The sequence below is a fragment of the Engystomops pustulosus genome, chromosome 8 (genome assembly GCF_040894005.1).
Source record: "Engystomops pustulosus chromosome 8, aEngPut4.maternal, whole genome shotgun sequence".
Classification (NCBI taxonomy): Eukaryota; Metazoa; Chordata; class Amphibia; order Anura; family Leptodactylidae; genus Engystomops; species Engystomops pustulosus.
The window spans coordinates 7,366,752-7,392,256 of record NC_092418.1 but is presented as its reverse complement, the minus strand read 5'-3'; the positions used below and the strand labels follow the sequence as shown (position 1 = coordinate 7,392,256).

Below are 25,505 nucleotides of genomic sequence, written 5' to 3'. Positions count from 1 at the left end.
CAGAGTAAAGAGACTACAGAGGAGAAGAGACAGAGTAAAGAGACTACAGAGGAGAAGAGACAGAGTAAAGAGACTACAGAGGAGAAGAGACAGAGTAAAGAGACTACAGAGGAGAAGAGACAGAGTAAGGAAACATACAAGAGAGCTAAGAGGAGTAAAGAGACTACAGAGGAGAAGAGACAGAGTAAAGAGACTACAGAGGAGAAGAGACAGAGTAAAGAGACTACAGAGGAGAAGAGACAGAGTAAAGAGACTACAGAGGAGAAGAGACAGAGTAAAGAGACTACAGAGGAGAAGAGACAGAGTAAAGAGACTACAGAGGAGAAGAGACAGAGTAAAGAGACTACAGAGGAGAAGAGACAGAGTAAAGAGACTACAGAGGAGAAGAGACAGAGTAAAGAGACTACAGAGGAGAAGAGACAGAGTAAAGAGACTACAGAGGAGAAGAGACAGAGTAAAGAGACTACAGAGGAGAAGAGACAGAGTAAAGAGACTACAGAGGAGAAGAGACAGAGTAAAGAGACTACAGAGGAGAAGAGACAGAGTAAAGAGACTACAGAGGAGAAGAGACAGAGTAAAGAGACTACAGAGGAGAAGAGACAGAGTAAAGAGACTACAGAGGAGAAGAGACAGAGTAAAGAGACTACAGAGGAGAAGAGACAGAGTAAAGAGACTACAGAGGAGAAGAGACAGAGTAAAGAGACTACAGAGGAGAAGAGACAGAGTAAAGAGACTACAGAGGAGAAGAGACAGAGGGTAAAGAGACTACAGAGGAGAAGAGACAGAGTAAAGAGACTACAGAGGAGAAGAGACAGAGGGTAAAGAGACTACAGAGGAGAAGAGACAGAGGGTAAAGAGACTACAGAGGAGAAGAGACAGAGGGTAAAGAGACTACAGAGGAGAAGAGAAAGAGTAAAGAAACTACATAGGAGAAGAGACAGAGGGTAAAGAGACTACAGAGGAGAAGAGACAGAGGGTAAAGAGACTACAGAGGAGAAGAGACAGAGGGTAAAGAAACTACATAGGAGAAGAGACAGAGAGTAAAGAGACTACAGAGGAGAAGAGACAGAGAGGTAAAGAGACTACAGAGGAGAAGAGACAGAGGGTAAAGAGACTACAGAGGAGAGAGACAGAGGCAAAGAGACTACAGAAGAGAGAGACAGAGGCAAAGAGACTACAGAGGAGAAATAGGGATAAAACTAAAAAGTTTAGGAGACAGAGTCAGAGTCGGGAGACCCTGGGGTAGACAGAGGGAGGTCTCGCCGTGACTCACTCATTCCTCCAGACAGAGACAGTTCAGAGCTCGGTGCCAGGACTTAGTGACTCATTCATTCCTTGGGAGAAAGCGGGGAATGAGGAGAGGGAGCGCTGCCACTGACTAGTCACCCAGCCCCACACGTGGCACCGCCAGGACCACAGCACCACAGGAGCCACAGACAGCCAGGATGATGAGAGTGAGCATCCCGCCGCACCCCCTGCTGCTTCTGCTTCTGGTGACCATGAGCATGGGAGACGCCACAGGTGAGAACTATGGGGGGCGCCGGGGTCTACCATAGGGGCACAGGGGGGCGAAACTGTATGGCACCGACATATTCTGCAGCCATGTACAATCACTATGGAAAGTATAGGAGTAAGGATCCAGCGAGCCCAGGAGCTGACACTCTAATATATAAGATAATACAAGGGAGAGAGCACAGCAGCCGTTATGTGTACACAGCTCCATGACCGGCGACTACCAGGAAATCACATAATGACACAACAGGGAAAGTGCAGAGTGTCGCAACCCCGGGGGAACGGGGGAGGGGAGCAGAGAGAACCTGCAGTCCCATGTAACACCACAGATAACACAGTGATATCTCTGAGTACAGATCATGTAGTAGATGTGTCCTGCAGTCCTATGTAACACCACAGATAACACAGTGATATCTCTGAGTACAGATCATGTAGTAGATGTGTCCTGCAGTCCTATGTAACACCACAGATAACACAGTGATATCTCTGAGTACAGATCATGTAGTAGATGTGTCCTGCAGTCCTATGTAACACCACAGATAACACAGTGATATCTCTGAGTACAGATCATGTAGTAGATGTGTCCTGCAGTCCTATGTAACACCACAGATAACACAGTGATATCTCTGAGTACAGATCATGTAGTAGATGTGTCCTGCAGTCCTATGTAACACCACAGATAACACAGGGATATCTCTGAGTACAGATCATGTAGTAGATGTGTCCTGCAGTCCTATGTAACACCACAGATAACACAGTGATATCTCTGAGTACAGATCATGTAGTAGATGTGTCCTGCAGTCCTATGTAACACCACAGATAACACAGTGATATCTCTGAGTACAGATCATGTAGTAGATGTGTCCTGCAGTCCTATGTAACACCACAGATAACACAGTGATAACTCTCTGAGTACAGATCATGTAATAGATGTGTCCTGCAGTCCCATGTAACACCACAGATAACACAGTGATATCTCTGAGTACAGATCATGTAGTAGATGTGTCCTGCAGTCCTATGTAACACCACAGATAACACAGTGATATCTCTGAGAACAGATCATGTAGTAGATGTGTCCTGCAGTCCTATGTAACACCACAGATAACACAGTGATATCTCTGAGCACAGATCATGTAGTAGATGTGTCCTGCAGTCCTATGTAACACCACAGATGACACAGTGATATCTCTGAGTACAGATCATGTAGTAGATGTGTCCTGCAGTCCCATGTAACACCACAGATAACACAGTGATATCTCTGAGTACAGATCATGTAGTAGATGTGTCCTGCAGTCCTATGTAACACCACAGAGATATCTCTGAGCACAGATCATGTAGTAGATGTGTCCTGCAGTCCTATGTAACACCACAGATAACACAGTGATATCTCTGAGTACAGATCATGTAGTAGATGTGTCCTGCAGTCCTATGTAACACCACAGATAACACAGTGATATCTCTGAGTACAGATCATGTAGTAGATGTGCCCTGCAGTCCCATGTAACACCACAGATAACACAGTGATATCTCTGAGTACAGATCATGTAGTAGATGTGTCCTGCAGTCCCATGTAACACCACAGATAACACAGTGATATATCTGAGTACAGATCATGTAGTAGATGTGACCTGCAGTCCTATGTAACACCACAGATAACACAGTGATATCTCTGAGTACAGATCATGTAGTAGATGTGTCCTGCAGTCCTATGTAACACCACAGATAACACAGTGATATCTCTGAGTACAGATCATGTAGTAGATGTGTCCTGCAGTCCTATGTAACACCACAGATAACACAGTGATATCTCTGAGTACAGATCATGTAATAGATGTGTCCTGCAGTCCTATGTAACACCACAGATAACACAGTGATATCTCTGAGTACAGATCATGTAGTAGATGTGTCCTGCAGTCCTATGTAACACCACAGATAACACAGCGATATCTCTGAGTACAGATCATGTAGTAGATGTGTCCTGCAGTCCTATGTAACACCACAGATAACACAGAGATATCTCTGAGTACAGATCATGTAGTAGATGTGTCCTGCAGTCCTATGTAACACACAGATAACACAGTGATATCTCTGAGTACAGATCATGTAGTAGATGTGTCCTGCAGTCCTATGTAACACCACAGATAACACAGTGATATCTCTGAGTACAGATCATGTAGTAGATGTGTCCTGCAGTCCTATGTAACACCACAGATAACACAGTGATATCTCTGAGTACAGATCATGTAATAGATGTGTCCTGCAGTCCTATGTAACACCACAGATAACACAGTGATATCTCTGAGTACAGATCATGTAGTAGCTGTGTCCTGCAGTCCCATGTAACACCACAGATAACACAGTGATATCTCTCTGCGTACAGATCATGTAGTACATGTGTCCTGCAGTCCTATGTAACACCACAGATAACACAGAGATATCTCTGAGTACAGATCATGTAGTAGATGTGTCCTGCAGTCCTATGTAACACCACAGATAACACAGTGATATCTCTGAGTACAGATCATGTAGTAGATGTGTCCTGCAGTCCTATGTAACAGCACAGATAACACAGTGATATCTCTGAGTACAGATCATGTAGTAGATGTGTCCTGCAGTCCTATGTAACACCACAGATAACACAGTGATATCTCTGAGTACAGATCATGTAGTAGATGTGACCTGCAGTCCTATGTAACACCACAGATAACACAGTGATATCTCTGAGTACAGATCATGTAGTAGATGTGTCCTGCAGTCCTATGTAACACCACAGATAACACAGAGATATCTCTGAGTACAGATTATGTAGTAGATGTGTCCTGCAGTCCTATGTAACACCACAGATAACACAGAGATATCTCTGAGTACAGATCATGTAGTAGATGTGTCCTGCAGTCCTATGTAACACCACAGATAACACAGAGATATCTCTGAGTACAGATCATGTAGTAGATGTGTCCTGCAGTCCTATGTAACACCACAGATAACACAGTGATATCTCTGAGTACAGATCATGTAGTAGATGTGTCCTGCAGTCCTATGTAACACCACAGATAACACAGTGATATCTCTGAGTACAGATCATGTAGTAGATGTAACCTGCAGTCCTATGTAACACCACAGATAACACAGAGATATCTCTGAGTACAGATCATGTAGTAGATGTGTCCTGCAGTCCTATGTAACACCACAGATAACACAGTGATATCTCTGAGTACAGATCATGTAGTAGATGTGTCCTGCAGTCCTATGTAACACCACAGATAACACAGTGATATCTCTGAGTACAGATCATGTAGTAGATGTGTCCTGCAGTCCTATGTAACAGCACAGATAACACAGTGATATCTCTGAGTACAGATCATGTAGTAGATGTGTCCTGCAGTCCTATGTAACACCACAGATAACACAGTGATATCTCTGAGTACAGATCATGTAGTAGATGTGTCCTGCAGTCCTATGTAACACCACAGATAACACAGTGATATCTCTGAGTACAGATCATGTAGTAGATGTGTCCTGCAGTCCTATGTAACACCACAGATAACACAGTGATATCTCTGAGTACAGATCATGTAGTAGATGTAACCTGCAGTCCTATGTAACACCACAGATAACACAGAGATATCTCTGAGTACAGATCATGTAGTAGATGTGTCCTGCAGTCCTATGTATCGCTATCAAATAACACACACTGGGCCCTGCTATACATGTGATGCTCTGCAGCAGGGCGATAATCTGCATATTTTCATGAATGGAGCTGTTCCCATGCCTGTGGGAGTCCCGCCCCTGCCCTCTCCTGATTGGTTGAAGGGGATGATGTAGCACATGCAGGAATGTTACTATTTATAGCCTCTAGAGCTGCAGGCTCCTCCCCCTTGTACTTTCCTCAGGCCTGGGGGTGTCTCGGTTCCTTGTAGTTGTATTTAGTCTCTTATGTCAGTGTCTGGTGACGTCTCCGTGTTCTGACGTTTGAGCCTGAAATAATCTCCGGGCCACATATTGGCAGGACTAGGATTATACCCCATCGCATGAGGAGCCCCCCTACTCCAAATCCAGGGGTACACAGACAGCAGAGCATGTGCATACACTCCCCTAAATATAGCCGGGGGGCGCAGTGTAGTATGAAGGGGGGGGGCGCAGTGTAATATGAAGGGGGCGCAGTGTAATATGAAGGGTGTAGTAGTAGTATGAGGGGGTGTAGTAGTAGTATGAGGGGGTGTAGTAGTAGTAGTATGAGGGGGTGTAGTATAGTATGAGGGGGTGTAGTATAGTATGAGGGGGTGTAGTATAGTATGAGGGGTGTAGTATAGTATGAGGGGGTGTAGTAGTAGTATGAGGGGTGTAGTAGTAGTATGAGGGGGTGTAGTAGTAGTATGAGGGGGTGTAGTAGTAGTATGAGGGGTGTAGTAGTAGTATGAGGGGTGTAGTAGTAGTATGAGGGGGTGTAGTAGTAGTATGAGGGGGTGTAGTAGTAGTATGAGGGGTGTAGTATGTAGTATGAGGGGTGTAGTATGTAGTATGAGGGGGTGTAGTGTAGTATGAGGGGGTGTAGTATAGTATGAGGGGGGTGTAGTATAGTATGAGGGGTGTAGTATAGTATGAGGGGTGTAGTATAGTATGAGGGGGTGTAGTAGTAGTATGAGGGGGTGTAGTAGTAGTATGAGGGGGTGTAGTAGTAGTATGAGGGTGTAGTAGTAGTATGAGGGGGTGTAGTATAGTATGAGGGGGTGTAGTATAGTATGAGGGGGTGTAGTAGTAGTATGAGGGGGTGTAGTAGTAGTATGAGGGGGTGTAGTAGTAATATGAGGGGTGTAGTATAGTATGAGGGGTGTAGTATAGTATGAGGGGGTGTAGTATAGTATGAGGGGGTGTAGTAGTAGTATGAGGGGTGTAGTAGTAGTATGAGGGGGTGTAGTAGTAATATGAGGGTGTAGTATAGTATGAGGGGTGTAGTATAGTATGAGGGGGTGTAGTATAGTATGAGGGGGTGTAGTATAGTATGAGGGGGTGTAGTATAGTATGAGGGGTGTAGTATAGTATGAGGGGGTGTAGTAGTATGAGGGGTGTAGTAGTAGTATGAAAGGTGTAGTAATATGAGGGGTGTAGTATAGTATGAGGGGTGTAGTATAGTATGAGGGGTGTAGTAGTATGAAGGGGTGTAGTAGTATGAGGGGGTGTAGTAGTATGAGGGGGTGTAGTAGTATGAGGGGGTGTAGTAGTATGAGGGGGTGTAGTAGTAGTATGAGGGGTGTAGTAGTAGTATGAGGGGTGTAGTAGTAGTATGAGGGGGTGTAGTAGTAGTATGAGGGGTGTAGTAGTAGTATGAGGGGGTGTAGTAGTAGTATGAGGGGGTGTAGTAGTAGTATGAGGGGTGTAGTAGTAGTATGAGGGGTGTAGTAGTAGTATGAGGGGTGTAGTAGTAGTATGAGGGGGTGTAGTAGTAGTATGAGGGGGTGTAGTAGTATGAGGGGTGTAGTAGTAGTATGAGGGGGTGTAGTAGTATGAGGGGGTGTAGTAGTATGAGGGGGTGTAGTAGTAGTATGAGGGGGTGTAGTAGTAGTATGAGGGGGTGTAGTAGTAGTATGAGGGGTGTAGTAGTAGTATGAGGGGTGTAGTAGTAGTATGAGGGGGTGTAGTAGTAGTATGAGGGGGTGTAGTAGTAGTATGAGGGGGTGTAGTAGTAGTATGAGGGGGTGTAGTAGTAGTATGAGGGGGTGTAGTAGTAGTATGAGGGGTGTAGTAGTAGTATGAGGGGTGTAGTAGTATGAGGGGTGTAGTAGTAGTATGAGGGGGTGTAGTAGTAGTATGAGGGGGTGTAGTAGTAGTATGAGGGGGTGTAGTATAGTATGAGGGGTGTAGTATAGTATGAGGGGTGTAGTAATATGAGGGGTGTAGTATAGTATGAGGGGTGTAGTATAGTATGAGGGGTGTAGTAGTAGTATGAGGGGGTGTAGTAGTATGAGGGGGTGTAGTAGTAGTATGAGGGGTGTAGTAGTAGTATGAGGGGTGTAGTAGTAGTATGAGGGGGTGTAGTAGTAGTATGAGGGGGTGTAGTAGTAGTATGAGGGGGTGTAGTAGTAGTATGAGGGGTGTAGTAGTAGTATGAGGGGTGTAGTAGTAGTATGAGGGGTGTAGTAGTAGTATGAGGGGGTGTAGTAGTATGAGGGTGTAGTAGTATGAGGGGGTGTAGTAGTATGAGGGGGGTAGTAGTAGTATGAGGGGGTGTAGTAGTGTATGAGGGGTGTAGTAGTAGTATGAGGGTGTAGTAGTAGTATGAGGGGTGTAGTAGTAGTATGAGGGGTGTTGTAGTATGAGGGGTGTTGTAGTATGAGGGGTGTTGTAGTATGAGGGGTGTAGTAGTATGCGGGGTGGGGTGTAGTATGAGGGGTGTAGTGTAGTATGAGGGTGTAGTGTAGTATGAGGGGTTGTAGTGTAGTATGAGGGGTGTAGTAGTAGTATGAGGGGTGTAGTAGTAGTATGAGGGTGTTGTAGTATGAGGGGTTGTTGTAGTATGAGGGGTGTAGTAGTATGAGGGGTGTAGTGTAGTATGAGGGGGTGTAGTAGTATGAGGGGTGTAGTAGTATGAGGGGTTGTAGTGTAGTATGAGGGGGTGTAGTATGAGGGGTGTAGTAGTATGAGGGGTGTAGTGTAGTATGAGGGGTGTAGTAGTATGAGGGGTGTAGTAGTATGAGGGGGTGTAGTAGTAGTATGAGGGGTGTAGTAGTAGTATGAGGGGTGTAGTAGTAGTATGGGGGTGTAGTAGTCTGAGGGGTGTAGTAGTATGAGGGGGTGTAGTAGTAGTATGAGGGGTGTAGTAGTAGTATGAGGGGTGTAGTAGTAGTATGAGGGGTGTAGTAGTAGTATGAGGGGTGTAGTAGTAATGAGCGGTGTAGTAGTAATGGGGGTGTAAGTAGTATGAGGGGTGTAGTAGTAGTATGAGGGGGTGTAGTAGTAGTATGCGGGGGATGTAGTAGTAGTATGAGGGGTGTAGTAGTAGTATGAGGGGGGTGTAGTAGTATGAGGGTGTAGTGTCGGGCCCCCCTCCCCGGAGTCTGGGGTGAGCTCAGGATTAGTGTGTGTAGGTGTATGAGTCACCGGCGCCCCCCCCCCCCCCCCCCCCCCTCCGATGAGTCACCAGGAATGAGGCCTTGGGCTGGAATGTGAGTGCGGGGGCAGCGCCGACCTCTGACCTATTGCTGGTGTCACAGGTGAGGGTGACACCCCCAAATCACAGAGAGTCACCTGACCCATGTGATCACATGACCTATGACCTATGAGATAAGTGACCTCGCTGCTGACCCCAATGCTAAATATAGGCTGCAGGAGGTCAGGTTACAGCATCGCCCTGTGACATCATCGTGTATATATATACAGGGGGGTGGAGCTCTGTGCTGCTAGTGATGATGTCATCAGTGATAACCGTGTGTTCTGTGCAGGACCCCGCTGTCAGGACGGATGGAAGTGGAGCGACGACCTCGGGAAGTGCAAGGACTGCAAAATCTGCGACACCTCCAGCAAGGACGACTTCTGTCAGATGTGTAAGAGACAGTCCCGAGACAGTCCCCCCCCCCCCCCGACGAGACAGCTGAGAGACAGCCCCCCCCCCCCCCCCAAGACTGGCGAGAGACAGCCCCCCCCCCCCCCCCCGAAGACTGGCGAGAGACAGCCTTCCCCCCCCCCCCCCCAAAACTGGCGAGAGACAGCCCCCCCCCCCAGACTGGCGAGAGACAGCCTTCTCCCCCCCCCCCCCCCCCCAAGACTGGCGAGAGACAGCCCCCCCCCCCTCAAGACTGGCGAGAGACAGCCCCCCCCCCTCAAGACTGGCGAGAGACAGACCCCCCCCCCCCCTCCCCAAGACTGGTGAGAGACAGCCCCCCCCCTCCCCAAGACTGGCGAGAGACAGCCCCCCCCCCCCCTCCCCAAGACTGGCGAGAGACAGCCCCCCCCACCACCCCAAGACTGGCGAGAGACAGCCTCCCCCCCCCCCCCCCCCCAAGACTGGCGAGAGACAGCCCCCCCCCCCAAGACTGGCGAGAGACAGCCCCCCCCCCCCTCCCCAAGACTGGCGAGAGACAGCCCCCCCCCCCTCCCCAAGACTGGCGAGAGACAGCCCCCCCCACCTCCCCAAGACTGGCGAGAGACAGCCCCCCCCCCCCTCCCCAAGACTGGCGAGAGACAGGCCCCCCCCCCTCCCTCAAGACTGGCGAGAGACAGCCCCCCCCCCCTCAAGACTGGCGAGAGACAGCCCCCCCCCCCCAAGACTGGCGAGAGACAGCCTCCCCCCCCCCCCCAAGACTGGCGAGAGACAGCCCCCCCCCCCCAAGACTGGCGAGAGACAGCCCCCCCCCCCCCCCAAGACTGGCGAGAGACAGCCCCCCCCCCCCCCCCGAAGACTGGCGAGAGACAGCCCCCCCCCCTCCCCAAGACTGGCGAGAGACAGCCCCCCCCCCCTCCCCAAGACTGGCGAGAGACAGCCCCCCCCCCCCTCAAGACTGGCGAGAGACAGCCCCCCCCCCCCTCCCCAAGACTGGCGAGAGACAGCCCCCCCCCCCCCCCCCCCAAGACTGGCGAGAGACAGCCTTCCCCCCCCCCCCCCCAAGACTGGCGAGAGACAGCCCCCCCCCCCCCCCCCAAGACTGGCGAGAGACAGCCTTCCCCCCCCCCCCCCAAGACTGGCGAGAGACAGCCTTCCCCCCCCCCCCCAAGACTGGCGAGAGACAGCCTTCCCCCCCCCCCCCAAGACTGGCGAGAGACAGCCCCCCCCACCACCCCCCCAAGACTGGCGAGAGACAGCCCCCCCCACCACCCCCCCAAGACTGGCGAGAGACAGCCTCCCCCCCCCCCCTCCCCCCCCCCCCCCCCAAGACTGGCGAGAGAAAGCTGTGAGGCTGGGACAGTGCTGATACATTATCTCATCTGCAGGTGACAGGATACGAGAAGACTTCCCGTGGCTGATGGTGATCAGTGTCACCGCTGTGGCCGTGTTTGCCCTCACCCTGGTGCTCGGCCTCAGTCTCTACCTGGTGCGATGCCGACCTAAGAAGAAGTTTACAAGTGAGTATCACTAGCTTAGATACAGTGGGGGTCATTTACTAAGGGCCCGAGTCATGTTTTCCCAACGTGTTACCCAAATATTTCCAATTTTTGGCGATTTTCCCCGAATTGCCCCGAGATTTTGGCGCATGCGATCGGATTGTGGCGCATCGGCGCTGGCATGCACGCAACGGAAATTGGGGGGCGTGGCCTAACAAAAACCCGACGGATTCGGAAAAAACGCCGCATTTAAAAAGAAAAAAGTGTTGCGGAGCTTGCACTTACCTTCACTAGGAATAGGCTGGTGAACTTGAGTGCATTCTGGCGAACTTCAGCGTGGCAGCGACACCTGGTGGACGTCGGAGGAACTGCCTTAATGAATCCCGGCCGGACCCGAATCCACCGCAGAGAACACGCCGCTGGATCGCGAATGGACCGGGTAAGTAAATGTAGTGATCTCCCCCTAGTGGTGGTGTATAATCTGTATGCAGTGATCTCCTCCTAGTGGTGGTGTATAATGTGTATGTAGTGATCTCCCCCTAGTGGTGGTGTATAATCTATATGTAGTGATCTCCTCCTAGTGGTGGTGTATAATGTGTATGTAGTGATCTCCTCCTAGTGGTGGTGTATAATGTGTATGTAGTGATCTCCCCCTAGTGGTGGTGTATAATCTATATGTAGTGATCTCCTCCTAGTGGTGGTGTATAATGTGTATGTAGTGATCTCCTCCTAGTGGTGGTGTATAATGTGTATGTAGTGATCTCCCCTTAGTGGCGGTGTATAATGTGTATGTAGTGATCTCCCCTTAGTGGTGGTGTATAATGTGTATGTAGTGATCTCCCCCTAGTGGCGGTGTATAATGTGTATGTAGTGATCTCCTCCTAGTGGTGGTGTATAATGTGTATGTAGTGATCTCCCCCTAGTGGTGGTGTATAATCTGTATGTAGTAATCTCCTCCTAGTGGTGGTGTATAATCTGTATGTAGTGATCTCCTCCTAGTGGTGGTGTATAATCTGTATGTAGTGATCTCCCCCTAGTGGTGGTGTATAATGTGTATGTAGTGATCTCCCCCTAGTGGTGGTGTATAATCTGTATGTAGTGATCTCCCCCTAGTGGTGGTGTATAATGTGTATGTAGTGATCTCCCCCTAGTGGTGGTGTATAATGTGTATGCAGTGATCTCCCCCTAGTGGTGGTGTATAATCTGTATGTAGTGATCTCCCCCTAGTGATGGTGTATAATCTGTATGTAGTGATCTCCTCCTAGTGGTGGTGTATAATCTGTATGTAGTGATCTCCTCCTAGTGGTGGTGTATAATGTGTATGTAGTGATCTCCTCCTAGTGGTGGTGTATAATCTGTATGTAGTGATCTCCTCCTAGTGGTGGTGTATAACGTGTATGTAGTGATCTCCTCCTAGTGGTGGTGTATAATCTGTATGTAGTGATCTCCTCCTAGTGGTGGTGTATAATCTGTATGTAGTGATCTCCCCCTAGTGGTGGTGTATAATGTGTATGTAGTGATCTCCCCCTAGTGGTGGTGTATAATCTGTATGTAGTGATCTCCTCCTAGTGGTGATGTATAATCTGTATGTAGTGATCTCCTCCTAGTGGTGGTGTATAATGTGTATGTAGTGATCTCCCCCTAGTGGTGGTGTATAATCTGTATGTAGTGATCTCCTCCTAGTGGTGGTGTATAATCTGTATGTAGTGATCTCCCCCTAGTGGTGGTGTATAATGTGTATGTAGTGATCTCCCCCTAGTGGTGGTGTATAATCTGTATGTAGTGATCTCCCCCTAGTGGTGGTGTATAATGTGTATGTAGTGATCTCCCCCTAGTGGTGGTGTATAATCTGTATGTAGTGATCTCCCCCTAGTGGTGGTGTATAATCTGTATGTAGTGATCTCCCCCTAGTGGTGGTGTATAATGTGTATGTAGTGATCTCCTCCTAGTGGTGGTGTATAATCTGTATGTAGTGATCTCCTCCTAGTGGTGATGTATAATCTGTATGCAGTGATCTCCCCCTAGTGGTGGTGTATAATGTGTATGTAGTGAGCTCCTTCTAGTGGTGGTGTATAATCTGTATGCAGTGATCTCCTCCTAGTGGTGGTGTATAATCTGTATGTAGTGAGCTCCCCCTAGTGGTGGTGTATAATGTGTATGTAGTGACCTCCCCCTAGTGGTGGTGTATAATGTGTATGTAGTGATCTCCCCCTAGTGGTGGTGTATAATGTGTATGTAGTGATCTCCTCCTAGTGGTGGTGTATAATCTGTATGCAGTGATCTCCCCCTGGTGGCGGTGTATAATGTGTATGTAGTGATCTCCCCCTAGTGGTGGTGTATAATGTGTATGTAGTGATCTCCCCCTAGTGGTGGTGTATAATGTGTATGTAGTGATCTCCTCCTAGTGGTGGTGTATAATCTGTATGTAGTGATCTCCTCCTAGTGGTGGTGTATAATCTGTATGTAGTGATCTCCCCCTAGTGGTGGTGTATAATCTGTATGTAGTGAGCTCCCCCTAGTGGTGGTGTATAATCTGTATGTAGTGATCTCCCCCTAGTGGTGGTGTATAATGTGTATGTAGTGATCTCCTCCTAGTGGTGGTGTATAATGTGTATGTAGTGATCTCCCCCTAGTGGTGGTGTATAATCTGTATGTAGTGATCTCCCCCTAGTGGTGGTGTATAATCTGTATGTAGTGATCTCCTCCTAGTGGTGGTGTATAATCTGTATGTAGTGATCTCCTCCTAGTGGTGGTGTATAATCTGTATGTAGTGAGCTCCCCCTAGTGGTGGTGTATAATCTGTATGTAGTGATCTCCCCCTAGTGGTGGTGTATAATGTGTATGTAGTGATCTCCCCCTAGTGGTGTTGTATGCCCTGTATGTAGTGATCTCCTCCTAGTGGTGGTGTATAATCTGTATGTAGTGATCTCCCCCTAGTGGTGGTGTATAATGTGTATGTAGTGATCTCCCCCTAGTGGTGTTGTATGCCCTGTATGTAGTGAGCTCCTCCTAGTGGTGGTGTATAATGTGTATGTAGTGATCTCCTCCTAGTGGTGGTGTATAATGTGTATGTAGTGATCTCCCCCTAGTGGTGGTGTATAATCTGTATGTAGTGATCTCCTCCTAGTGGTGGTGTATAATGTGTATGTAGTGATCTCCCCCTAGTGGTGGTGTATAATGTGTATGTAGTGATCTCCCCCTAGTGGTGGTGTATAATGTGTATGTAGTGATCTCCTCCTAGTGGTGATGTATAATGTGTATGTAGTGATCTCCTCCTAGTGGTGGTGTATAATGTGTATGTAGTGATCTCCTCCTAGTGGTGGTGTATAATCTGTATGTAGTGAGCTCCAGCTCCCCCTAGTGGTGGTGTATAATCTGTATGTAGTGAGCTCCTCCTAGTGGTGGTGTATAATGTGTATGTAGTGATCTCCCCCTAGTGGTGGCTGTATAATCTGTATGTAGTGATCTCCCCCTAGTGGTGGTGTATAATGTGTATGTAGTGATCTCCTCCTAGTGGTGGTGTATAATCTGTATGTAGTGATCTCCCCCTAGTGGTGGTGTATAATGTGTATGTAGTGATCTCCCCCTAGTGGTGGTGTATAATGTGTATGTAGTGATCTCCTCCTAGTGGTGGTGTATAATGTGTATGTAGTGATCTCCTCCTAGTGGTGGTGTATAATCTGTATGTAGTGAGCTCCTCCTAGTGGTGGTGTATAATGTGTATGTAGTGATCTCCCCCTAGTGGTGGTGTATAATGTGTATGTAGTGATCTCCTCCTAGTGGTGGTGTATAATGTGTATGTAGTGATCTCCCCCTAGTGGTGGTGTATAATCTGTATGTAGTGATCTCCCCCTAGTGGTGGTGTATAATCTGTATGTAGTGATCTCCCCCTAGTGGTGGTGTATAATGTGTATGTAGTGTGCTCCCCCTAGTGGTGGTGTATAATGTGTATGTAGTGATCTCCCCCTAGTGGTGGTGTATAATCTGTATGTAGTGATCCCCTCCTAGTGGTGGTGTATAATGTGTATGTAGTGATCTCCCCCTAGTGGTGGTGTATAATCTGTATGTAGTGATCTCCCCCTAGTGGTGGTGTATAATGTGTATGTAGTGTGCTCCCCCTAGTGGTGGTGTATAATGTGTATGTAGTGATCTCCCCCTAGTGGTGGTGTATAATGTGTATGTAGTGATCTCCCCCTAGTGGTGGTGTATAATGTGTATGTAGTGTGCTCCCCCTAGTGGTGGTGTATAATCTGTATGTAGTGATCTCCTCCTAGTGGTGGTGTATAATCTGTATGTAGTGATCTCCTCCTAGTGGTGGTGTATAATGTGTATGTAGTGTGCTCCCCCTAGTGGTGGTGTATAATCTGTATGTAGTGATCTCCCCCTAGTGGTGGTGTATAATGTGTATGTAGTGATCTCCTCCTAGTGGTGGTGTATAATGTATATGTAGTGATCTCCTCCTAGTGGTGGTGTATAATGTGTATGTAGTGATCTCCCCCTAGTGGTGGTGTATAATGTGTATGTAGTGATCTCCCCCTAGTGGTGGTGTATAATGTGTATGTAGTGATCTCCCCCTAGTGGTGGTGTATAATCTGTATGTAGTGATCTCCCCCTAGTGGTGGTGTATAATGTGTATGTAGTGATCTCCTCCTAGTGGTGGTGTATAATGTGTATGTAGTGATCTCCCCCTAGTGGTGGTGTATAATCTGTATGTAGTGATCCCCTCCTAGTGGTGGTGTATAATGTGTATGTAGTGATCTCCCCCTAGTGGTGGTGTATAATGTGTATGTAGTGATCTCCCCCTAGTGGTGGTGTATAATGTGTATGTAGTGATCTCCCCCTAGTGGTGATGTATAATGTGTATGTAGTGATCTCCCCCTAGTGGTGATGTATAATGTGTATGTAGTGATCTCCTCCTAGTGGTGGTGTATAATCTGTATGTAGTGATCTCCCCCTAGTGGCGGTGTATAATGTGTATGTAGTGATCTCCCCCTAGTGGTGGTGTATAATCTGTATGTAGTGATCCCCTCCTAGTGGTGGTGTATAATGTGTATGTAGTGATCTCCCCCTAGTGGTGGTGTATAATCTGTATGTAGTGAGCTCCCCCTAGTGGTGGTGTATAATCTGTATGTAGTGATCTCCTAGTGGTGATGTATAATGTGTATGTAGTGATCTCCTCCTAGTGGTGGTGTATAATGTGTATGTAGTGATCTCCTCCTAGTGGTGGTGTATAATCTGTATGTAGTGATCTCCCCCTAGTGGTGGTGTATAATGTGTATGTAGTGATCTCCTCCTAGTGGTGGTGTATAATGTGTATGTAGTGATCTCCTCCTAGTGGTGGTGTATAATGTGTATGTAGTGATCTCCTCCTAGTGGTGGTGTATAATGTGTATGTAGTGAGCTCCCCCTAGTGGTGGTGTATAATCTGTATGTAGTGAGCTCCCCCTAGTGGTGGTGTATATTGTGTATGTAGTGAGCTCCCCCTAGTGGTGGTGTATAATGTGTATGTAGTGATCTCCTCCTAGTGGTGGTGTATAATGTGTATGTAGTGCTCTCCTCCTAGTGGTGGTGTATAATGTGTATGTAGTGATCTCCCCCTAGTGGTGGTGTATAATGTGTATGTAGTGAGCTCCCCCTAGTGGTGGTGTATAATCTGTATGTAGTGATCTCCTCCTAGTGGTGGTGTATAATCTGTATGTAGTGATCTCCTCCTAGTGGTGGTGTATAATCTGTATGTAGTGATCTCCTCCTAGTGGTGGTGTATAATCTGTATGTAGTGATCTCCTCCTAGTGGTGGTGTATAATCTGTATGTAGTGATCTCCTCCTAGTGGTGGTGTATAATGTGTATGTAGTGAGCTCCCCCTAGTGGTGGTGTATAATATGTATGTAGTGAGCTCCCCCTAGTGGTGGTGTATAATGTGTATGTAGTGATCTCCCCCTAGTGGTGGTGTATAATGTGTATGTAGTGATCTCCTCCTAGTGGTGGTGTATAATCTGTATGTAGTGATCTCCCCCTAGTGGTGGTGTATAATATGTATGTAGTGAGCTCCCCCTAGTGGTGGTGTATAATCTGTATGTAGTGATCTCCTCCTAGTGGTGGTGTATAATCTGTATGTAGTGATCTCCTCCTAGTGGTGGTGTATAATGTGTATGTAGTGAGCTCCCCCTAGTGGTGGTGTATAATGTGTATGTAGTGATCTCCTCCTAGTGGCGGTGTATAATCTGTATGTAGTGAGCTCCCCCTAGTGGTGATGTATAATCTGTATGTAGTGATCTCCCCCTAGTGGTGGTGTATAATCTGTATGTAGTGATCTCCTTCTAGTGGTGGTGTATAATCTGTATGTAGTGATCTCCTCCTAGTGGTGGTGTATAATCTGTATGTAGTGATCTCCCCCTAGTGGTGGTGTATAATATGTATGTAGTGATTTCCCCCTAGTGGTGGTGTATAATGTGTATGTAGTGAGCTCCCCCTAGTGGTGGTGTATAATGTGTATGTAGTGATCTCCTCCTAGTGGTGGTGTATAATGTGTATGTAGTGATCTCCCCCTAGTGGTGGTGTATAATCTGTATGTAGTGATCTCCCCCTAGTGGTGGTGTATAATCTGTATGTAGTGATCTCCTCCTAGTGGTGGTGTATAATGTGTATGTAGTGATCTCCCCCTAGTGGTGGTGTATAATCTGTATGTAGTGATCTCCTCCTAGTGGTGGTGTATAATGTGTATGTAGTGATCTCCTCCTAGTGGTGGTGTATAATCTGTATGTAGTGATCTCCCCCTAGTGGTGGTGTATAATGTGTATGTAGTGATCACCTCCTAGTGGTGGTGTATAATCTGTATGTAGTGAGCTCCCCCTAGTGGTGGTGTATAATCTGTATGTAGTGATCTCCCCCTAGTGGTGGTGTATAATCTGTATGTAGTGATCTCCTCCTAGTGGTGGTGTATAATCTGTATGTAGTGATCACCTCCTAGTGGTGGTGTATAATCTGTATGTAGTGAGCTCCCCCTAGTGGTGGTGTATAATCTGTATGTAGTGATCTCCTCCTAGTGGTGGTGTATAATCTGTATGTAGCGATCTCCTCCTAGTGGTGGTGTATAATGTGTATGTAGTGATCTCCCCCTAGTGGTGGTGTATAATGTGTATGTAGTGATCTCCCCCTAGTGGTGGCTGTATAATGTGTATGTAGTGATCTCCCCCTAGTGGTGGTGTATAATGTGTATGTAGTGATCTCCCCCTAGTGGTGGCAGTATAATCTGTATGTAGTGAGCTCCTCGTAGGGGTGGCTGTATAATCTGTATGTAGTGATCTCCCCCTAGTGGTGATGTATAATGTGTATGTAGTGATCTCCTCCTAGTGGTGGTGTATAATGTGTATGTAGTGATCTCCCCCTAGTGGTGGTGTATAATGTGTATGTAGTGAGCTCCCCCTAGTGGTGATGTATAATCTGTATGTAGTGATCTCCCCCTAGTGGTGATGTATAATCTGTATGTAGTGAGCTCCTCCTAGTGGTAGTGTATAATCTGTATATAGTGATCTCCTCCTAGTGGTGGTGTATAATCTGTATGTAGTGATCTCCCCCTAGTGGTGGTGTATAATCTGTATGTAGTGATCTCCTCCTAGTGGTGGTGTATAATCTGTATGTAGTGAGCTCCCCCTAGTGGATCCCTCATTGTCTTACACTTTGTTCTCTTCTCTTTCAGCCCCTATAGAAGAGACTGGAGCTCATTCTGCTGAAGCCCTTTTGATACACTGAAGGTGAGATGCTCTGCAGGGTTTGCTGATATCACGTATCAGTATTTCTAAGAACCCAGTAGCTATTGAGACGCTCTGCAGGTCCTTTTAGTAACCATTGAGATAATCTGCAGATCCACAGAAGTGAAATGCTCTGCAGATTTCTTCAAGTTGCCATGTCTGTAGTGCGATGCTCTGCAGGGTTTTGCTGTCACTCATTGCTCTCTCCTTCTCTTTGTGTAGATCCCTGCAGCCGGACGCTCGCCCTCCTCCCACATTGGAAGCTGCTACTGAGCACTGTGTGTATATATATATGTATAGGGGGTGTATATACTGTATCTATATGTATGTATATATAATATATCCTGCGCTGGACGCAGAGCGTCGTCCTCTCTCGCTGGGAGGGATCGCTGTGGATTCATTGCTGAGCAGTGTCTTACAGTTCTCCTGGCAGTCACAGGGTTAACCCTGCTTCCTACACCCCACGATCACAACCCGCTGCCCCCCACTACACATTCCACCCGGAGCAGTGACTATATGCTCCGCCCATCCGAAGATGCCCCTCCCATCCAGGGGGCACAGGTGCCTTATCCGGAGCTCAGGAGAATCCAATAAAATGTGGAGTTTTTATTTTGCACCTTTTGTGTGATCTGCGCTTTATTTCTTATAAATAGTCCCCCTCCACATCAAACATCACATATACACACATACACACCGGAAACGTACTCATCATATACACACAGACCACAAAGGCACCTATGCTACATACACACAGCACAAGCACACGTATCAGAATACACACACCACATATACACACATACACACCAGAAACGTACTCATCGCATACACACAGCACATATACACACAAACCACACACACGCCACATACACATAGCATAATACACACACCACATCACATACACTCACCGGCCACTTTATTAGGTGCACCATGCTAGTAACGGGTTGGACCCCCTTTTGCCTTCAGAACTGCCCCAATTCTTCGTGGCATAGATACAACAAGGTGCTGGAAGCTCCTCAGAGATTTTGGTCCATATTGACATGATGGCATCACACAGTTGCCGCAGATTTGTCGGCTGCACATCCATGATGCGAATCTCCCGTTCCACCACATCCCAAAGATGCTCTATTGGATTGAGATCTGGTGACTGTGGAGGCCATTTGAGTCCCGTGAACTCATTGTCATGTTCAAGAAACCAGTCTGAGATGATTCCAGCTTTATGACATGGCGCATTATCCTGCTGAAAGTAGCCATCAGATGTTACAGGGTACATTGTGCTCATAAAGGGATGGACATGGTCAGCAACAATACTCAGGTAGGCTGTGGCATTGTACCAAGGGGCCCAAAGACACCATGACACCACCACCACCAGCCTGAGCCGCTGATACAAGGCAGGATGGATCCATGACACCACCACCACCAGCCTGAGCCGCTGATACAAGGCAGGATGGATCCATGACACCACCACCACCAGCCTGACCCGCTGATACAAGGCAGGATGGATCCATGACACCACCACCACCAGCCTGACCCGCTGATACAGGGCAGGATGGATCCATGACACCAGCACCACCACCAGCCTGACCCGCTGATACAAGGCAGGATGGATCCATGACACCACCACCACCAGCCTGAGCCGCTGATACAAGGCAGGATGGATCCATGACACCACCACCACCAGCCTGACCCGCTGATACAAGGCAGGATGGATCCATGACACCACCACCAGCCTGAGCCGCTGATACAAGGCAGGATGGATCCATGACACCCCCACCACCAGCCTGAGCCGCTGATACAAGGCAGGATGGATCCATGACACCACCACCACCAGCCTGACCCGCTGATACAAGGCAGGATGGATCCATGACACCACCACCACCAGCCTGACCCGCTGATACAAGGCAGGATGGATCCATGACACCACCACCACCAGCCTGACCCGCTGATACAAGGCAGGATGGATCCATGACACCACCACCACCAGCCTGAGCCGCTGATACAAGGCAGGATGGATCCATGACACCACCAGCACCAGCCTGAGCCGCTGATACAAGGCAGGATGGATCCATGACACCACCAGCCTGACCCGCTGATACATGGCAGGATGGATCCATGACACCACCACCACCAGCCTGACCCGCTGATACAAGGCAGGATGGATCCATGACACCACCACCACCAGCCTGACCCGCTGATACAAGGCAGGATGGATCCATGACACCACCACCACCAGCCTGACCCGCTGATACAAGGCAGGATGGATCCATGACACCACCACCACCAGCCTGAGCCGCTGATACAAGGCAGGATGGATCCATGACACCACCACCACCAGCCTGACCCGCTGATACAAGGCAGGATGGATCCATGACACCACCACCACCAGCCTGAGCCGCTGATACAAGGCAGGATGGATCCATGACACCACCACCACCAGCCTGAGCCGCTGATACAAGGCAGGATGGATCCATGACACCACCAGCACCAGCCTGACCCGCTGATACAAGGCAGGATGGATCCATGACACCACCACCACCAGCCTGAGCCGCTGATACAAGGCAGGATGGATCCATGACACCACCAGCACCAGCCTGACCCGCTGATACAAGGCAGGATGGATCCATGACACCACCACCACCAGCCTGACCCGCTGATACAAGGCAGGATGGATCCATGACACCACCACCACCAGCCTGACCCGCTGATACAAGGCAGGATGGATCCATGACACCACCACCACCAGCCTGACCCGCTGATACAAGGCAGGATGGATCCATGACACCACCACCACCAGCCTGACCCGCTGATACAAGGCAGGATGGATCCATGACACCAGCACCACCAGCCTGACCCGCTGATACAAGGCAGGATGGATCCATGACACCACCACCACCAGCCTGACCCGCTGATACAAGGCAGGATGGATCCATGACACCAGCACCACCAGCCTGACCCGCTGATACAAGGCAGGATGGATCCATGACACCAGCACCACCAGCATGACCCGCTGATACAAGGCAGGATGGATCCATGACACCACCACCACCAGCCTGACCCGCTGATACAAGGCAGGATGGATCCATGACACCAGCACCACCAGCCTGACCCGCTGATACAAGGCAGGATGGATCCATGACACCAGCACCACCAGCCTGACCCGCTGATACAAGGCAGGATGGATCCATGACACCAGCACCACCAGCCTGAGCCGCTGATACAAGGCAGGATGGATCCATGACACCACCAGCACCAGCCTGAGCCGCTGATACAAGGCAGGATGGATCCATGACACCACCACCACCAGCCTGACCCGCTGATACAAGGCAGGATGGATCCATGACACCACCACCACCAGCCTGAGCCGCTGATACAAGGCAGGATGGATCCATGACACCACCACCACCAGCCTGACCCGCTGATACAAGGCAGGATGGATCCATGACACCACCACCAGCCTGACCCGCTGATACAAGGCAGGATGGATCCATGACACCACCACCACCAGCCTGAGCCGCTGATACAAGGCAGGATGGATCCATGACACCACCACCACCAGCCTGAGCCGCTGATACAAGGCAGGATGGATCCATGACACCACCACCACCAGCCTGACCCGCTGATACAAGGCAGGATGGATCCATGACACCACCACCACCAGCCTGACCCGCTGATACAAGGAAGGATGGATCCATGACACCAGCACCACCACCAGCCTGAGCCGCTGATACAAGGCAGGATGGATCCATGACACCACCACCACCAGCCTGACCCGCTGATACAAGGCAGGATGGATCCATGACACCACCACCAGCCTGACCCGCTGATACAAGGCAGGATGGATCCATGACACCACCACCAGCCTGACCCGCTGATACAAGGCAGGATGGATCCATGACACCACCACCACCAGCCTGACCCGCTGATAAAAGGCAGGATGGATCCATGACACCACCACCACCAGCCTGACCCGCTGATACAAGGCAGGATGGATCCATGACACCACCAGCACCTGCCTGACCCGCTGATACATGGCAGGATGGATCCATGACACCACCACCACCAGCCTGACCCGCTGATACAAGGCAGGATGGATCCATGACACCAGCACCACCAGCCTGACCCGCTGATACAAGGCAGGATGGATCCATGACACCACCACCACCAGCCTGACCCGCTGATACAAGGCAGGATGGATCCATGACACCCCCACCACCAGCCTGACCCGCTGATACAAGGCAGGATGGATCCATGACACCACCACCACCAGCCTGAGCCGCTGATACAAGGCAGGATGGATCCATGACACCACCACCACCAGCCTGAGCCGCTGATACAAGGCAGGATGGATCCATGACACCACCACCACCAGCCTGACCCGCTGATACAAGGCAGGATGGATCCATGACACCACCACCACCAGCCTGACCCGCTGATACAAGGAAGGATGGATCCATGACACCAGCACCACCACCAGCCTGAGCCGCTGATACAAGGCAGGATGGATCCATGACACCACCACCACCAGCCTGACCCGCTGATACAAGGCAGGATGGATCCATGACACCACCACCACCAGCCTGACCCGCTGATAAAAGGCAGGATGGATCCATGACACCACCACCACCAGCCTGACCCGCTGATACAAGGCAGGATGGATCCATGACACCACCAGCACCTGCCTGAGCCGCTGATACAAGGCAGGATGGATCCATGACACCACCAGCACCTGCCTGAGCCGCTGATACAAGGCAGGATGGATCCATGACACCACCACCACCAGCCTGACCCGCTGATACAAGGCAGGATGGATCCATGACACCACCACCAGCCTGACCCGGTGATACAAGGCAGGATGGATCCATGACACCACCACCACCAGCCTGACCCGCTGATACAAGGCAGGATGGATCCATGACACCACCACCACCAGCCTGACCCGCTGATACAAGGCAGGATGGATCCATGACACCACCACCACCAGCCTGACCCGCTGATACAAGGCAGGATGGATCCATGACACCACCACCACCAGCCTGAGCTGCTGATACAAGGCAGGATGGATCCATGACACCACCAGCACCAGCCTGACCCGCTGATACAAGGCAGGATGGATCCATGACACCACCAGCACCAGCCTGACCCGCTGATACAAGGCAGGATGGATCCATGACACCACCACCACCAGCCTGACCCGCTGATACAAGGCAGGATGGATCCATGACACCACCACCACCAGCCTGAGCCGCTGATACAAGGCAGGATGGATCCATGACACCACCAGCACCAGCCTGACCCGCTGATACAAGGCAGGATGGATCCATGACACCACCACCACCAGCCTGAGCCGCTGATACAAGGCAGGATGGATCCATGACACCACCACCACCAGCCTGAGCCGCTGATACAAGGCAGGATGGATCCATGACACCACCACCACCAGCCTGACCCGCTGATACAAGGCAGGATGGATCCATGACACCAGCACCACCAGCCTGAGCCGCTGATACAAGGCAGGATGGATCCATGACACCAGCACCACCAGCCTGAGCCGCTGATACAAGGCAGGATGGATCCATGACACCACCACCACCAGCCTGACCCGCTGATACAAGGCAGGATGGATCCATGACACCACCACCACCAGCCTGACCCGCTGATACAAGGCAGGATGGATCCATGACACCAGCACCACCAGCCTGACCCGCTGATACAAGGCAGGATGGATCCATGACACCACCACCACCAGCCTGAGCCGCTGATACAAGGCAGGATGGATCCATGACACCAGCACCACCAGCCTGACCCGCTAATACAAGGCAGGATGGATCCATGACACCACCACCACCAGCCTGAGCCGCTGATACAAGGCAGGATGGATCCATGACACCACCACCAGCCTGACCCGCTGATACAAGGCAGGATGGATCCATGACACCACCAGCACCAGCCTGACCCGCTGATACAAGGCAGGATGGATCCATGACACCACCACCACCAGCCTGAGCCGCTGATACAAGGCAGGATGGATCCATGACACCACCACCACCAGCCTGACCCGCTGATACAAGGCAGGATGGATCCATGACACCAGCACCACCAGCCTGAGCCGCTGATACAAGGCAGGATGGATCCATGACACCACCACCACCAGCCTGAGCCGCTGATACAAGGCAGGATGGATCCATGACACCAGCACCACCAGCCTGACCCGCTGATACAAGGCAGGATGGATCCATGACACCACCACCACCAGCCTGACCCGCTGATACAAGGCAGGATGGATCCATGACACCACCACCACCAGCCTGAGCCGCTGATACAAGGCAGGATGGATCCATGACACCACCACCACCAGCCTGAGCCGCTGATACAAGGCAGGATGGATCCATGACACCACCAGCCTGACCCGCTGATACAAGGCAGGATGGATCCATGACACCACCAGCCTGAGCCGCTGATACAAGGCAGGATGGATCCATGACACCACCAGCCTGACCCGCTGATACAAGGCAGGATGGATCCATGACGCCACCACCACCAGCCTGAGCCGCTGATACAAGGCAGGATGGATCCATGACACCACCACCACCAGCCTGAGCCGCTGATACAAGGCAGGATGGATCCATGACACCACCACCACCAGCCTGACCCGCTGATACAAGGCAGGATGGATCCATGACGCCACCACCACCAGCCTGAGCCGCTGATACAAGGCAGGATGGATCCATGACACCACCACCACCAGCCTGAGCCGCTGATACAAGGCAGGATGGATCCATGACACCACCACCACCAGCCTGACCCGCTGATACAAGGCAGGATGGATCCATGACACCAGCACCACCAGCCTGAGCCGCTGATACAAGGCAGGATGGATCCATGACACCACCACCACCAGCCTGAGCCGCTGATACAAGGCAGGATGGATCCATGACACCACCACCACCAGCCTGACCCGCTGATACAAGGCAGGATGGATCCATGACACCACCACCACCAGCCTGACCCGCTGATACAAGGCAGGATGGATCCATGACACCACCACCACCAGCCTGAGCCGCTGATACAAGGCAGGATGGATCCATGACACCACCACCACCAGCCTGACCCGCTGATACAAGGCAGGATGGATCCATGACACCACCACCACCAGCCTGACCCGCTGATACAAGGCAGGATGGATCCATGACACCACCACCACCAGCCTGAG

General features: G+C 50.0%; 1 protein-coding gene across 4 annotated transcripts; it reads left to right on the top strand.

Moving 5' to 3' along the window:
• Positions 1–700: 700 nt before the first annotated feature.
• Positions 701–18,914, top strand: TNFRSF12A (TNF receptor superfamily member 12A). Of its 4 annotated transcripts, none has more exons than XM_072119459.1 (6): positions 701–976; positions 1,136–1,521; positions 8,952–9,053; positions 10,438–10,569; positions 18,247–18,301; positions 18,521–18,914. In XM_072119459.1, the coding sequence occupies exons 2-5, from the start codon at positions 1,446–1,448 to the stop codon at positions 18,297–18,299; spliced, it is 363 nt and encodes a 120-aa protein (XP_071975560.1). In that variant the 5' UTR covers positions 701–976; positions 1,136–1,445; the 3' UTR covers positions 18,300–18,301; positions 18,521–18,914. The 4 variants fall into 4 exon arrangements, with proteins under 4 accessions (XP_071975560.1, XP_071975559.1, XP_071975557.1 ...); XM_072119458.1 differs by having other exon boundaries at positions 701–1,008; XM_072119456.1 differs by having other exon boundaries at positions 701–1,040; positions 1,074–1,521.
• The last annotated feature ends 6,591 nt before the right edge of the window (positions 18,915–25,505 follow it).

Bases quoted from the DNA above. Each gene is read 5' to 3' on its own strand.
- TNFRSF12A (XM_072119459.1), top strand. From the start codon at position 1,446: ATGATGAGAGTGAGCATCCCGCCGCACCCCCTGCTGCTTCTGCTTCTG. The intron at 1,522-8,951 runs GTGAGAACTATG...TGTTCTGTGCAG, and splicing joins GAGCATGGGAGACGCCACAG to GACCCCGCTGTCAGGACGGA. The intron at 10,570-18,246 runs GTGAGTATCACT...CTTCTCTTTCAG, and splicing joins ACCTAAGAAGAAGTTTACAA to CCCCTATAGAAGAGACTGGA.